This window comes from Lycium ferocissimum, chromosome 10 (genome assembly GCF_029784015.1).
Source record: "Lycium ferocissimum isolate CSIRO_LF1 chromosome 10, AGI_CSIRO_Lferr_CH_V1, whole genome shotgun sequence".
Lineage (NCBI taxonomy): Eukaryota > Viridiplantae > Streptophyta > Magnoliopsida > Solanales > Solanaceae > Lycium > Lycium ferocissimum.
In genome coordinates, this window is record NC_081351.1 from 67,245,646 (window position 1) to 67,260,378 (window position 14,733).

The 14,733-nt window shown below is 36.8% G+C and overlaps 1 protein-coding gene and 1 long non-coding RNA gene across 2 annotated transcripts; both read right to left on the reverse strand.

Moving 5' to 3' along the window:
• Window positions 1-4,538: 4,538 nt before the first annotated feature.
• LOC132032558 (uncharacterized) lies at window positions 4,539-5,780 on the reverse strand. The gene is made up of 3 exons (XM_059422196.1): window positions 5,554-5,780; window positions 5,236-5,470; window positions 4,539-5,156 (listed from the first exon to the last, which is right to left on the reverse strand). The coding sequence occupies exons 1-3, from the start codon at window positions 5,647-5,649 to the stop codon at window positions 4,954-4,956; spliced, it is 534 nt and encodes a 177-aa protein (XP_059278179.1). The 5' UTR covers window positions 5,650-5,780; the 3' UTR covers window positions 4,539-4,953.
• A 1,681-nt stretch (window positions 5,781-7,461) lies between these two features.
• Window positions 7,462-13,526, reverse strand: LOC132034510 (uncharacterized). Its single transcript, XR_009409131.1, has 2 exons — window positions 13,229-13,526; window positions 7,462-7,744 (listed from the first exon to the last, which is right to left on the reverse strand). It is a non-coding gene; the product is annotated as an uncharacterized LOC132034510 (long non-coding RNA).
• Between the last annotated feature and the right edge of the window lie 1,207 nt (window positions 13,527-14,733).

The following is a 14,733-nucleotide window of genomic DNA, read 5'->3' on the forward strand; positions in this document are numbered from 1 at the left end:
TCGTACCTCCTTCCTTTGGGTCGAACTTTAGAGATTGTTTATCAACTTACTTCTCAACTTGAGCATTCTTTTCAAATGGGTTCTTGGCTTCTTGCATGGTGCCCTTACTCTTTTGCCAATTGGAGGAAGAAGTTCCTCCTCCTTTGTTATTGTTTCATGAACTCACGTAGCCTTTTGACTTATTGATTTTGTCTTCCTTGAGACCCTCCTCTATCTCAATAGCCGCTTCAAGGGTTTCTTCAATGCTCCCATAGTTGCGAAGTCTCATTTGGGAGATAATATCACCATTTAACCCTGCTCAAAACCAAGTCATAGCATTCAATTCATTATCTTCAAAGTCGATTTGCGTCTTCACAAGTTGGAACTCATCATAGTATTCTTCCACTCTTTTTGTTTTGCTTTAAGGTATATACCTTCTTGAGTTGCTCTTTTTTGTAGCGTTCGGTGACGTACTTATATCGCATGGTATGCTTTAGTTCATCCCAAGTGGGTGTGGGAGGAAGTCCAACAATTCTTCTTGCTTTCACTTGAGTTTCCCATCATGTGGAGGCGTACCCTTCAAATTTAGAAATGGCATAAAACGCCTTTTTCACCTCGGACATGTCATTTGTCAAGAAGATTCTCTCACAAAGCATCACCCAATCAAGAAACATATCGGGTTCACTTCCCCCTTTGAAGGTTAGGAGAGTGATATTGATGGAATTGAGACTCGTGTCTCGTCCTTCTCCATAACCATGGTTCCCATTAAATTCTCCATCATAATCATAACCTTGATGGTCACGACCTTGGTACCCTCCTTGCCTACCGATGTGAGGGTTAGGGCCATGCCTTCTACCTCTACCTCGATAACCACCTTGTGCTTGCCCTCGTTGCCCCCATCCTTAGTTACCATAACGTTCATGCTCAAGAACAACTTCTTCTATCTCATCCTCATTAAGTTGTTGTTCATCTCGGTTTGTTTGTTAGATGTTTGGATGGTTTTAGGGTGGCATTGGTGCATTTGGATGTGGATCATTTGGATGTGGGTCATTTGGATTTGGATCTTGTGGAGGTGGGTTGTCCCGTTGGCTTATGGGAATGTTATTTGGTTGGGTTATGACGGTATTTCGAGGATTTGTGTTTTCAGGGGTGTTTTGGGGAGTGAGATTCTATAATTGATGAAAGGTGTCGGGTGACAATGTAAGTGAAGTGCTTCGGGTAGCTCCACTTGTACCTCCTTGGTATTGCACTCGGGGCGAATAGGATACCTCCCTACTACCTCCTTCAATTGCTTCCACCCTAATTCCCAAGTTTTCCATCCAACCATCCATACTCCCTACCTTGTCACTCAAGGCTTGCAACGCCCGCATTACATCAACGAGTGTGAGTTCCCTAGTGGGAACTTGTGTTCTATCCTCCGTAGTCATAGTACCTATGCAAAACACTCAACAAACAAACAAACATGTTAGGTTAGTAAAATCAACTCACAATCTCTCAAGTATGTGCACGTTTGATTGCCTCACAATTTGCTTCCGCCAAAGATTGTGTGCTTGTTAATGTCGATTAGTCACAAGGGTTCAAATGCTACTCTTGGTCGGAATAGATTCTTGTTAGACTAAGAAAGACGGACGACTCAATTCAATCTAACGTACTTGAACCAAGAAATTAACAACGAGGCAAAAACGAAGAAAAACATAAAAGAAATTAGCACGAAAGAAAAGCGGGCACAAGAACTAGTAAACACAAGTAGGAACAACTACTAAATGGCTACTAGTTGAGAGACACAAGAAAATGGAATGCAAAAATCGGGAAATAAATAAAATTACGGGCTCGGGTAGGTGATAACTTGAAAACGCAGTCTTGAAGCCAATTGATCCAAGGTATCAATTTGAAATAATAAAAATTTTAAAATTTCCATACTTTTTTTTTTGTGCTCCCTACCAAAGGAATAGGGACACAAAACCAACAAGTAGGGTCAAGATTTTTTTTGAGAAATAGAAAGGAAATGAAACTTGGATCAATGTAGAATACCTTATCTTATACGACCTCACTGATACGGTCCGTGTAAAGCGTTCGTATTTGAGGATGTCACTTTAAGGCAGAATATTCACCTTGTCCCTTTCCTTATACAACCTTACTTATACGGTCCGTATAAAGAGATACGGTCCGTGTAAGTGTCCGTATATAATGATGTCACTTTGAGGCAAAAAGTTCACTTTGTCCCTTGCCTTATATGACCTTACTTATACGGTCCGTATTTTGTGACCGTATTTAATGATGTCACAAAACAGTAAGTGCTCTTTCTTGGACCCTAAAATACGACCACTCACACGGTCCGTATAAAAAGATATGGTCCATATTTTGTGCACCCCTTTTCTACTACAGTGATTCGTCTTGAAGCTCGAATTTCTTGGGATTTCGGCTAATTTTCTGAACTTATATGACTTGATGGGCCCACTAAACCTAGGATCTTTCCATTTTTGGCCTAGAAACACCTTTTCCCAAACCTTAAGGTACAATTTTGGATCTAACTTTCCCTTTTGAATCTTCTTCTTCACTTGAATGTTTGAAGATTGCTCAAGAACACATGAACATTCCAAAATTTAGCTACCTTCAAATCAACTCCAACTACCCCCAAATTTCGAATTTGGGCTTCCTTTAACAAGTAGAACAAAGCCCAATGGTTATCAACCTTCAATTTCAACAAAATTTCAAGATCCACCAAATGTTCTTCAAATTTTCTTCAAAACTCCAACCCAACAATGGTAGATCTCTCAATATTGACTCAAATGACACGAAACTTTGGATTTGAAACCCCAAGACATTAAGAAACAAGAGTCTAAAGTCAAATCAGCAAGACAAACACAAAAGTTTTAGGGCTTTTCAAGAAATTTTCAATTTTTTTTTTTAATAGTAACAAACCCTAAGCTAGATTTGATAGAACAAATCTAATCCAGGCTCTGATACCAATTGATGCAAGAACGGAAACGAAAACAACAATAGAATGCAAGAAATTAAAGAGATAAATAAATTGACACAACTTAGACTCAATTTAGCAACTAAAGTTATAGAAAACTAAGACCTCTAAATTTAAGAACAAGAAGCAACCAAATTCTTAGGATGACCAAGAGGGATTGAAATCCCTAATAACCTATCCTCTCAGCAATCACCTCGTCCAAGGCTAAACAATCACTCAACTCTCAAGAGTTACAATATCCAAAAATCAAGCAATAATAATCAAAATAGTCTAAGTATTCCAAAATGAAATAAACTCCTATTTATACCAGAAATGTAAAGAAGACAACTAAGTTATTACGCTTCTACCCTTAATGAAGTAAGGACCTTGTTTGGTTGTCTTCCTTGAACTTGAAATTCGAAAATGCTAGATTTTAAGTAATAGCCTCCTTGAAAGCGTAGCCATCTTCATTCTCTTTCTCCAATCCGTCTTCCCATGCAATCTTCCACACTTGGGATCTCCGAAATGGTGCCAAGGCACGCTCATGAGTGCTCATCTTCATGTATACTCCTTGCGATCCTTGGAGCTCCTCGCCTTGATTCCACATAGGTGACCCTGGGGAAATTAGGATTGCATCATACTCCTTGTTAGCAACCATTGAAAATGTTTCATTTGGCCAATAAGTTTGATCACCAAGTGGGTAGAAGTGGCCGGCATACACTTTAAGGTAACTTTTGATGCTGTATTCTGATGCCACATAACTTGATGCCATTTTTCCCATTGACTCGAAACACTTGACGGCATGTGGTATGTTTGCCACTTACCACAACTACACGTTCTCGTGCCCTCATAAACGGTATGTAAGTTTCCTCCCCTATCTTAGTAATAACCTGTCCTGACTTCAAACACACGTTCAGCCAGGTTATACTCAGTCATTTTGTGCAGCTCACATTTTTTCCTGTGATGCTCCATCAGTTTTTTCGATTTTGGCATCCATCTCCTACCCTCTGCTAATATGGTTTTGGCATGCCTTGTTCTTGTCATAAACCGCTCCACAACTTGCATAAAAGTCATTCTCACCATTGCAGTAAGAGGTAGTCCCAGAGTAGATTTTAGCAAATCATTGAATGACTCCGAGCTGTTTGTTGTAAGCATCCCCCATCTCCTGCCTTCATCAGCATATAATGTCCATTTTTCAACTTTGATTTTCTTCAACCAAGTATATGCTTCTGGACTCACTGCCTGCAATACACATCTAAATATTACGATGTGTATTAAGATCCAGATGTCTGGATCTGAATGCGCATCTGAAAATTAAGATGTGGTCTCTAGATCTGAACACTGAATGATTAAGACTGTTTGTTTTCAATAACTGAATGTGCATGTGAAATTATACTATATCAAAAAAATATTATAAAAATCCCATTTCAGCAAAATAAATTTATATTTTCGATAGAAATAATATTTGAATATTGTATTTGATAAAAAATTTAAATTATCTGAAATGCAAACTAAAATTTATATATCAATATAAAAAAAATACTACTGTAACGAGGTAACATGATTTTTTTTTTCCAGAATTCAACACAAGTTAATTTTTTTTAACAAAAAAAATCATTCCGCTAAACAAAATCTTGTTCCACTTCAAACGCTCAAGTATAAGATAATTCAAATAATTAACTACATCAGATCAAATTCTAAGGTTCAAACACTAGAAGTATTTTAAATAATGAAAATATGAAACTCTCAAGTATTTCCTCTTCTTTGCATTAGTTGAAGTGCAAGTTGTTCACGCATATTGTGCATTATCTGCGAATCTTCAGCTGTCCAACTTGGTCCACTTGTTTCATCTAACACTTCTTCCTGTTTTCCTTCTTTCTCATCAAATATTAACTGAGGTGAATCGTATTGATTAAACAGTTCATCATTTATATGCTCCTTCTTGATAAAATTATGAACTGCAAAACATGCAACAACAACATCTCTCTGGACATCAATAGAATATGGAGGCATCTTATCTAATATCGGAAAAATCTTGTTTTTAGAACTCCATAAGCACGTTCAATAACATTTCTGAGTTGTGCATGAGCATGATTAAACTTTTCCTCCTTATTTATGGCCCTCCTACGCTGATAATCATCTAACCAATATCGAACATTATGATACGGTGCTAGAAATCCTCGAGTGTTTGGATATGTAGCATCACATAGATAGTACTTATCTGCCATTAAAATAAAAGGTTAAATGGTCATAATAAAGAGAAATTATTGTTTCATAATATTTGAAGTTGCATCACTTACTAGAAGGAGGAAATGGAAAGCCATTTTCTGGATTAGATACAATCTCTGTAAGAACTCGTGCATCATGCGCTACTCCTTCCCATCCAGCGTAAACATAAGTGAAGACCATGTTAAAATAACATATACCTAATACATTCTGATAACATTTACCCTTTCCTCTTCCTCTGTAAATAATTTGTTGATTAGCGGGAACAATGGCATGTACTAATGTCCCATCAAGTGCACCTATTGCTCCCTACAAATAAATATATATGTATATATTAAAAATTATGAGAAACGTTTGTATAAAATTATACAATAGTAGTATAACAAAAGTACCTTAAAATTTTTACGTAGCCTTTTATGAGCACCGGGAATTTCTAGATTTGGATCGGATGTTGTAGATGATATTATCTCTTTTGCAAACTTCATCATTGCTTCAAGAACCTCGTGAAAATATTTGTGAATCGTTTGCGAAGAATGTTGGAATCTCCTCTTGATAACCACAAAACGCTCATTATGCCCTATAATGGATAAAAATATTGCTATCTTTTCTTCTACAGATATATATTACTATCCGTGAGCCATCCATTATGTCTAAAATATTGACACAACCGCACATATGCATCACGAGACATGATCAACTCTAAACATTGTCGACTAGAGCTAGACAATAATTCCAATGTGTAACTCTGACCAGATAAAGATGATGTTAAATCTTTATTTCTTTGAACATTCTTGAGTCTAAGACGTTTTCTACACCAATACAAGCTCAACAACCATAATATCTGATCTTCAGTGTCCATGTCTAAACTATTTTAACCTGGAAAATGTACAATACGCGATAATAACCATAACATGTTATATATTTGGTCAACATAAAAGTTACATAACCACAAATTATCCATAATTCTCAAGCATAACCCAAAAAAGGCATTTAGAAAAGGTAGAATAGCTTGGGACCCCCCTGAACTTGTCGATTTTTATTCGGTGTACACCTAAACTATGCGTTGGCTTAATTACGCCCCTAAACTTGGTAATATGATAGTCTCGACCCCCCTAGACGTTGACAACCCATGGACGTGTGAAACACGCGCTGCCACATGGATTTTTTTTATCCATGTGGCATTTTTTAAGGATAAAATATATATTTTTTACCTTTTGAAGTTCACCAATTATTTAGATCATCTTTTTCCTGCCAAATCTATAAGAAAAGAACTTGAAACAACAATATTTTGACCATACTTTTTTTTTATTTGGCTAAAGATAATGATATTCTAATCAAGTTATTTTTATATATTTGGACAGAAAAAGAAGAAATACACAGTTAAAGCAAATAATCATTGTATCTAAAAAGAAATAAATAAAATATCAACCAAATATTTTAAGAATTTGACCCGAAAAAAATAATGTAGAGTTGAAATAAATAGTAATTGCATGAAAAGAAAAATACACAATTTTTTTTGTAGAAAATACACCGTCTAAACTTCATTACTTTTGCTAAACCTTCTCTTTATTTGGCTAAAAAAATAGAGTTTCAACTAGGTTATTTAGATTTGAATCCAAAAAAGAAAAAAATACATAGTGGAAATAAATAATCATTATATCTAAAAATAAAAAACTACAATTGGGATAAAATATGCAATGAATATTAAGAAAAACTGAAAAGAAATATAATCGAAAAAAATAAATCATTATATTAATTATATGGCGATTAATAGTTGAAAAATACTCCACTTAGAAGCTGATTTTTCGATTTTTGACCCTTCCACGCACCTAAAAGAGAGAGTGTTCACGCTCTTTGTCACATCAGCGTATAGGGGTCGAGACTATCATATTACCAAGTTCAGGGGGTAATTAAGCCAACGCATAGCTTAGGTGTACACCAAATAAAAATCGACAAATTCAGGGGGGTCTCAAGCTATTCTGCCTTTAAAAAATATATCACTAACCAAAATGGTTCCAACATAATATAATATCAAAAAGGTTCAATAAGCATAATAGATACTAGTAGAAAAATAATAAAGAACGTTTCACATTATCAACGCCTAATGCATATTTTAGCTAATTAGCAAAGTTAAAGAAGTCCCTTTTGTTTCCCCAAGACTTTAACCCAATTCTCTAACTTGTCAACCTCTAGTTTCATCCATGCTTTCCTGTAGCTCACTGTCACGACCCAATTTAGGATCGCACGAGCACCTACCTTTCCCTCCTCAGTAAGCGAACCCTCAATCAATAACACAGTAATCAAGTAAAGACAATTTGAATATACCAATAACTAAGTACAATTAACAGCATAAATCAATTACCTAATAAACTCCAATATTCAAAGTATTTACAACCGTTAAATAAATAAATACTCTTTTCAAGTTCCCACGACATGGTCTAGACTAGTACAAGAGCCACTAAAAGATACGGATTACAATAACACGATAAGACCCAACCTCCGCCCCGGAGTGAAGTGGGAGAAGGCCTTCAGATTAGGCACCGCGTATCTCCGAACATGTTGCAATCAATCACCTGAAACACTCTACACCCGAAAAGGGTGTAGAAAGAGCAGTATCAGTACAATCAACGAGTATTGAGTAAGTATCATAGGCCGACAATGTTAGAAACACATATCAAGAAAGAAGTCACAAATAAACATGATCAGCAACTAAATCAAGTCCTACATCTATTTATCACACAATATGACACCAAGACCCTTAACTCATTCACCTTCCGTTAATAACCACATGCCAGATCCACAACAATATCACGACAATCATATATGATTAATACCATTCGTTTTTAGTCTACATCCTTTAGAGGCCAAACATACAACTGATCCTACGAGCGATCCACAAGACAACCAACCAGTGAAAGTCACAGATAATCGAAGACAAGTATACATCATTGCCTAAAAGGCATCTAATCCCAATTGTGCCAAGTCTCAATTTATCAATCCGAATCCAACACCACAAGCAAACACTAAAATCATCTCAACAAGCCATAATGTAATGCAATGCAATGATGTATGAATGCAATGCAATGTCATGCCAATGCTGTGTACACATGTACTCCGGACGGAAATATCGACATCTCGGTAGCACAACCTAGTGTGACTCGAGAAGTCTAAGTGCCACCCGTCCCGGATCTTTGCCCAACAGACAGACGGGACCCCGGATCTTTGCCCACGGGGGGTTCTTACTGGCACCACTCTGGGGAACCTGCGAAGTCCATGCACTCACTCAATCAACAATTCCGTAACTAACATTGGATATCGGCCATCTCACGTCACTCGGGTAAAACCGAGCCCAGCTCATTAAAGTATTTCATCAAGTATCATCAGTATCTCAACAGTGTATCATGGCGAGAGTGTATAATGCATGCATGTATCATCATCAATAATCATGTTCAATATCACAAGTACCAACAATGGCACGCCAACAATATATCCAAATCACAAACACCAACAATGGTTGCGCCAACAATATATCCGAATCACAAACACCAACAGTGGGTACGCCAACAATATATCCGAATCATAAACACCAACACCTGGGTGCGCCAACAATATATCCGAATCACAAACACCAGTGATAGGTGCGCCAACTCTATTATCAATATCTACACAAGTCATACGGAATTCTATCCACGTATCAACATCAAATTAAGGTACCATCATAACACAAACAAGTTGTAACGATAATTCTCAAAACCAATTACTCACTCATGGCATCAAGCCAACACAATAGATCAAATCAGTCGCAACACAATATTACCGCTCTTCCTTTATCAGCCTATTAGCTTAGTACAAGTAAATTCACCTCTTACTCACAAAGCATTCATTCCTATTCAGTCTAGAACTCAATCGCAACCGTTGGTACATTTCATCCTTCCATTTATCAACTAGATTGGCTATTAGTAGCATAACACACTTAATCACATATTACGGAAATTCTTATCGTGAGACACAAAAAATATGTATCACCCACTACTCCCAAGTCACACAAAATCCACCGATACTCACGAAAAGCAAATCAAGCATCCTAGAGAATCTACAGGCCACAAGCCCGAACATACAAATCGTACGACAATACCATCCTAGGATTCCATCCCAAATCTCCAATTCCTACACATGCATTCTCCGTTCCTTCTAATACATGAATATGGAAAACTAACTGAAGTCTACCGAAGGGAAGCCGTAACCTACCTGGCAGTCGAACAGGTGCCATGAACCCACACATTTGCCTTGTCTTTCAAAGCGTCTTCAAATAATCAAACTCTATTCACATGCAAATTCTATGTAAGAAACCATGAAGAATGATATCCATATTGACTACTTTCTATTCGGGTTAAATTCCACCCTTTAATTTAGGAAAATGTTTCTCAAGGCCAAAACAGAAATTTTATGGTAAAAATACCAAATTCAATACCAAAAGATCAAAACCCATTACTATAATCATAGGAATACTCAATTAATTATCAAAATCACCTTTCTATGAAAACCCCCCAATTTGGGTCTAAGAACCCTAGTTTTGATTCAAGAAATTCAACTTAATAAACATGGGTATTGATTACAAAGCATAGATACATGACAATTTAGCATAAACAACAATAATTTCATCATTAAACATCATCTAAGAATCAATTTCATTTTTAACCTTTCTTCACATGAAACCCATAAAAATCCTCTTTGATTCTAGTCATTACAAGGTTGAAATCATGTTTAGAAGATCATAATGGTTAGATATAAGATTAGGAAACTTACTCTAGGAAGGAAACAACCCTCTAGACCTTCAAGTCGCCTCCAAGAGTGCTTACAACGAGTTTAGAAGTTATGGGAAATGTCTAAGGGTTTTAGTGAATTTAAACAGGTCTCAGACACAGTTATACCGCTCCGGCGGTCGCGGACGCCCCCCCGGTACGGTCCCAGCGGTCGATCGGATCGTCCCGGCGAACAGTCACAAAATGCACTTCTTCGCTCCGGCGGTACCATCACGCCCGGCGGTGCCATTGCGCCGACGGACACCGGACAGATCGAGACACCGAAAACCGGTTTTACGGTTTCGCCAATTCCATCTCGATACTCGACTATCATACGGAACCCAAATTACATAAACAAAACATGCAGATATACGTAAAAACGCACTACGAATTTACCCGCGGTCTCTGATTTCCCAAATAAGGTCTCGTTGACCAATTCAACTCTCGGTCAAAGGTTCTCACTTAAGGTCAAGATTTCTCACATGCCAAAATAAACACTAACGAGGCTCAGAAACGGTCAATAAGGGAAAATCACGCTAACGTCCAAACATGTCATTACACTCTCACTTTCACAAATTATAGCAAGAATTGTACTGTATAATGGATCTTTCCAGCCAAGTCCTTGTAATTTGTCCATACATTCTTCGACGTCAGGTGCACTACTTTTTTTAATCAATAACTCCAATGCAGTACTCATCTTCTCATCAATTTCCATATTAGACGATGAGAGTTTTCTCTTCTTTCCCGAAGCTTTCTTTTCAATAGAAAATGAAGATTGGGATGAAGAATCTTTAGGAGCTTCATTATTTCTGTCACCAAATAGATCTTCAGCTCTATCAATCATATCAATATCTATAGGAGTAGATACAGAAGAAACACCAGGTCGAGGATAGGTACAACTTGGACTCCAACCATGAATTCCTATTGCAGTAGAACCCTAAAAAAGTTTTGTGCACAGGTCTGGAAAGGGTAGAGGTGAATTCCTCAATGTCTTTGCTTTTGGATGAGCCCATATTCAAATATAAGATATCATACTTTTAATTAAACCTTCTTCTTTACAACAAAATAAAGAAGAAATTATCAAATAATGGACTGACCTTTATGTACTCATCCCACTCACTATTAGACATCTGAAAGGTATTGGTTGTTGGATCATAAATATTGGCAGTCTTTTTAGTTAGTGGCAACCAAGCTTGATATTTTTCTTTCAGATAATCATAATATATTGGTTGTTGGATCATAAATATTGGTAGTCTTTTTAGTTAGTGGCAACCAAGCTTGATATTTTTCTTTCAGATAATCATAATAATTCTTCATCTTCTTTTGGGGAACGCTAAAGCGATAACAAGTCTCCAGAGCTAGTTCAACCTTGTTCCATCAGTCTGGCTTCAAATTACTTCCAAGTCTCCCAGTTAAGGATAATTCTTGAATACAATTTTCTAAAAAAGTCTTTACCACATCCATATCCTTCCAACTCACTCTTGAATTTTCACTAGATTGTTCCGTAGCTGAAATATTGAAAAATAATAAATATAACAGATAAACTGACGCAACCAAAAGTAAATAAACAAAGACAATCAAAATTGAACTCTTTTTCCTTCTTCAGAAACTAACAGAATCATTGTTTCAGCATTTCTTCTACCATAAACCAACTTATACATTTTGTGCTCAGGACTTGTCCTTTATATTAGTTCTAAGATTCTTTTACGTGAGGTAAATATGATTATAATGATCTATATATATAGCTAGGAAACTATAGGCAACATTTACTTTATGAAGGTCTTCATACTCTTTAAGTCAACTGTGTCCGTCTGGGACACACCTCCTCTACTTGTTCACTGACTTTTTACCCTACGATCATCCAAATTTAGTGCCTAAAAATGATCCTCAAACAACTTTTTCCATCAGTGACACCACTAATATAGATAGAGGTTGGACAGTGGTCTCTTTCAACAAAAAACCACCTAAAACTCTTTCTACAGCTCCCATTAATTTTCCGACGACTCCTTCTAATTGTGCTAAGCTGGTCAAAGTTCATCCTAAACCCTCCGCTGCTAAGGATTATCCAGGTAAGTATTCGCAACGAAAATTTAGCAGCTGCATGCAGAGAGGACCACCCTATGGCTCTGAATGTTTTAAAACCAAACCAAAAAGAAACATAGAATAGAGTGGTCCTTTATTAATTAATGGCTGACCATAATCAGTCACCACTGCAGCTTGACTTCACACACACATACACGGTAAAAACTTACTCACACCCGGCCAATAAACACATAACATGTGTCATTTTATTTAACTATAATTCTTAGTGTTTAACCATAATTTACTATCATATATTTTCCAAAAGATCTTCAATAATAATTAAAAATATAACAGTCTTATAAAGGAGAAGACAGCATACAACAGTTGTCTCATGTACTGCCCTGTTCATAAGATCAACTTTTCCATCCAGCAGCCAAACATCAAGTTTTTGACAAGGAGTAACCAAACATCAACTATGACTAAATAAATTTATCTAATAAAAAATTATAACTCATGTAAAATAATCCAGCCCGTCAAGCACTAGACAAACAAAATTACCGTGGATGACCTAACAATGCATCAACTAAAAAGCTAATCGTGAAAGACCCATCCACTAAAATGCTGTTACCATGGACTACCTAACAATTCCCACACCTACTTATATTTGGGTTGCTAATTGTGAAAGACCCAATAAAAATCCATCTTTAGCTACTGTTGGAAATTTTTTCGATAGCTACATCATACATTGTATGGTAAAAACTTCCTTTTAACCTAAGGTTCTTTTTACTTTTATTTTTTTGTGGTAAAAGTAAAAGAGAAACATAGACTAGAACCTAGGGAAGTGGTAGGCTTGTTGCATCAGCAATGGAGCAGAAGCTCCATTAGTTGTTCACTTTGCTGCCTCTCTAAACCAACCAGAAATCAGGAAATTTTTTCAAACTATACAAGTATCAATAAAATAATTACAAGAATTGAAGTACAGATTTTAAATTTCAAAACAAACAAAAAGGTGGTTGATATGATAGCCCATAACCCATAAATCTCTATCACGGTACTAATCTCAATAGAACCTTAAACCAAGAAAATAAAATTTCTTATTACTTTGAGCAAAAAGTTCAATCTTTTTTCATAAATAGGGCAACAGAAAAAAACCGCAGCAGGTTGAAAAATATCAATACACCCAAAAATATTGTGAATATAAAAGATACTAGACAGAATACTTGTAAAGATTATGAAAACTTACCAGTTCAAGAGGGAAAAAAAATAGCATTTTGGTTGAAGAAATAGAGAGGGAGGCGTGGAAATTTTGCCAGAGAAAGAAGCAGAGGCGTGTTTTGTTAATAGCGTGTATTATTTAGTGAGCCTGAATGGAATAAGACTCTTTTATTGATCTGATTTGTTCAGATCTATTCAGATCCATTAAGAGGTTTTATAAGGAAACAAAACAAATGCACTTAATGGACTGAATCTGAATAATTAAAATTCAGACCTTAAAAACAAATGCACTTAATGGGCTGAATTTGAATGATTAAGATTCAGACCTTCATTAAGTGCAAACAAATGAGGCCTAAGTCTACCAAAATGAGATAAACTCCTATTTATACTAGAAATGTAAAGAAGACAACTAAGTTATTACACTTCTACCCTTAATGAAGTAAGGGCCTGGTTTGGTTGTCTTCCTTGAACTTGAAATTCGAAAATGCTAGCTTTTAACTAATAGCCTCCTTGCAAGTGTAGCCATCTTCATTCTCTTTCTCCAATCCATCTTCCCATGCAATCTTCCACACTTGGGATCTCCGAAATGGTGCCAAGGCATGCTCACGAGTGCTCATCTTCATGTATACTCCTTGTGATCCTTGGAGCTCCTCGCCTTGATTCCACATAGGTGACCTTGGACCAACTAGGATTGCATCATACTCCTTGTTAACAACCATTAAAAATGGTTCGTTTGGCCAATAAGCTTGATCACCAAGTGGGTAGAAGTGGCTGACATACGTTTTAAGGTAACTTTTAACGTTATATTCCGATGCCACATAACTTGATACCGTTTTTCCCATTGACTCGAAACACTTGACGGCATGAGAACACGGCATGTGGTATGTTTTCCACTTACCACAACTACACGTTCTCGTGCCCTCATAAACGGTATGTAAGTTTCCTCCCTTATCTTCGTAATAACCTGTCCTGACTTCAAACACATGTTCAGCTAGGTTATACTTGGTCATTTTGTGCAGCTCACATTTTTCCCTGTGATGCTCCATCATTTTTTTCGGTTTTGGCATCCATCTCCGACCCTCTGCTAATATGGCTTTGGCATGCTTTGTTCTTGTCACAAACCACTCCACAACTTGCATAAAAGTCATTCTCACCATTGCAGTAACGGGTAGTCCCCGAGCAGATTTTAGCAAATCATTGAATGACTCCGAGCTGTTTGTTGTAAGCATCCCCCATTTCCAGCCTTCATCAGCATATAATGTCCATTTTTCAACTTTGATTTTCTTCAACCGAGTATATGCTTCTGGACTCACTACCTTGATCGTCTCCATCCTTACAAGCCATTTTTTTTGTTGATGCTCCATCGTAGCCACCTACATCAATTTGTTGAGTGTGCTGTTTCCAAACTTCGTTTGAAAATTTGCCTTAATGTGCCTTAAATAATAGCGATGGTCTTAAATAATAGCGATGGTTAGCAAAGGGAGGTTGCCTCCCTTCCAAAGTAGGCATACTGCAGTATGCCTTGATGTCGAT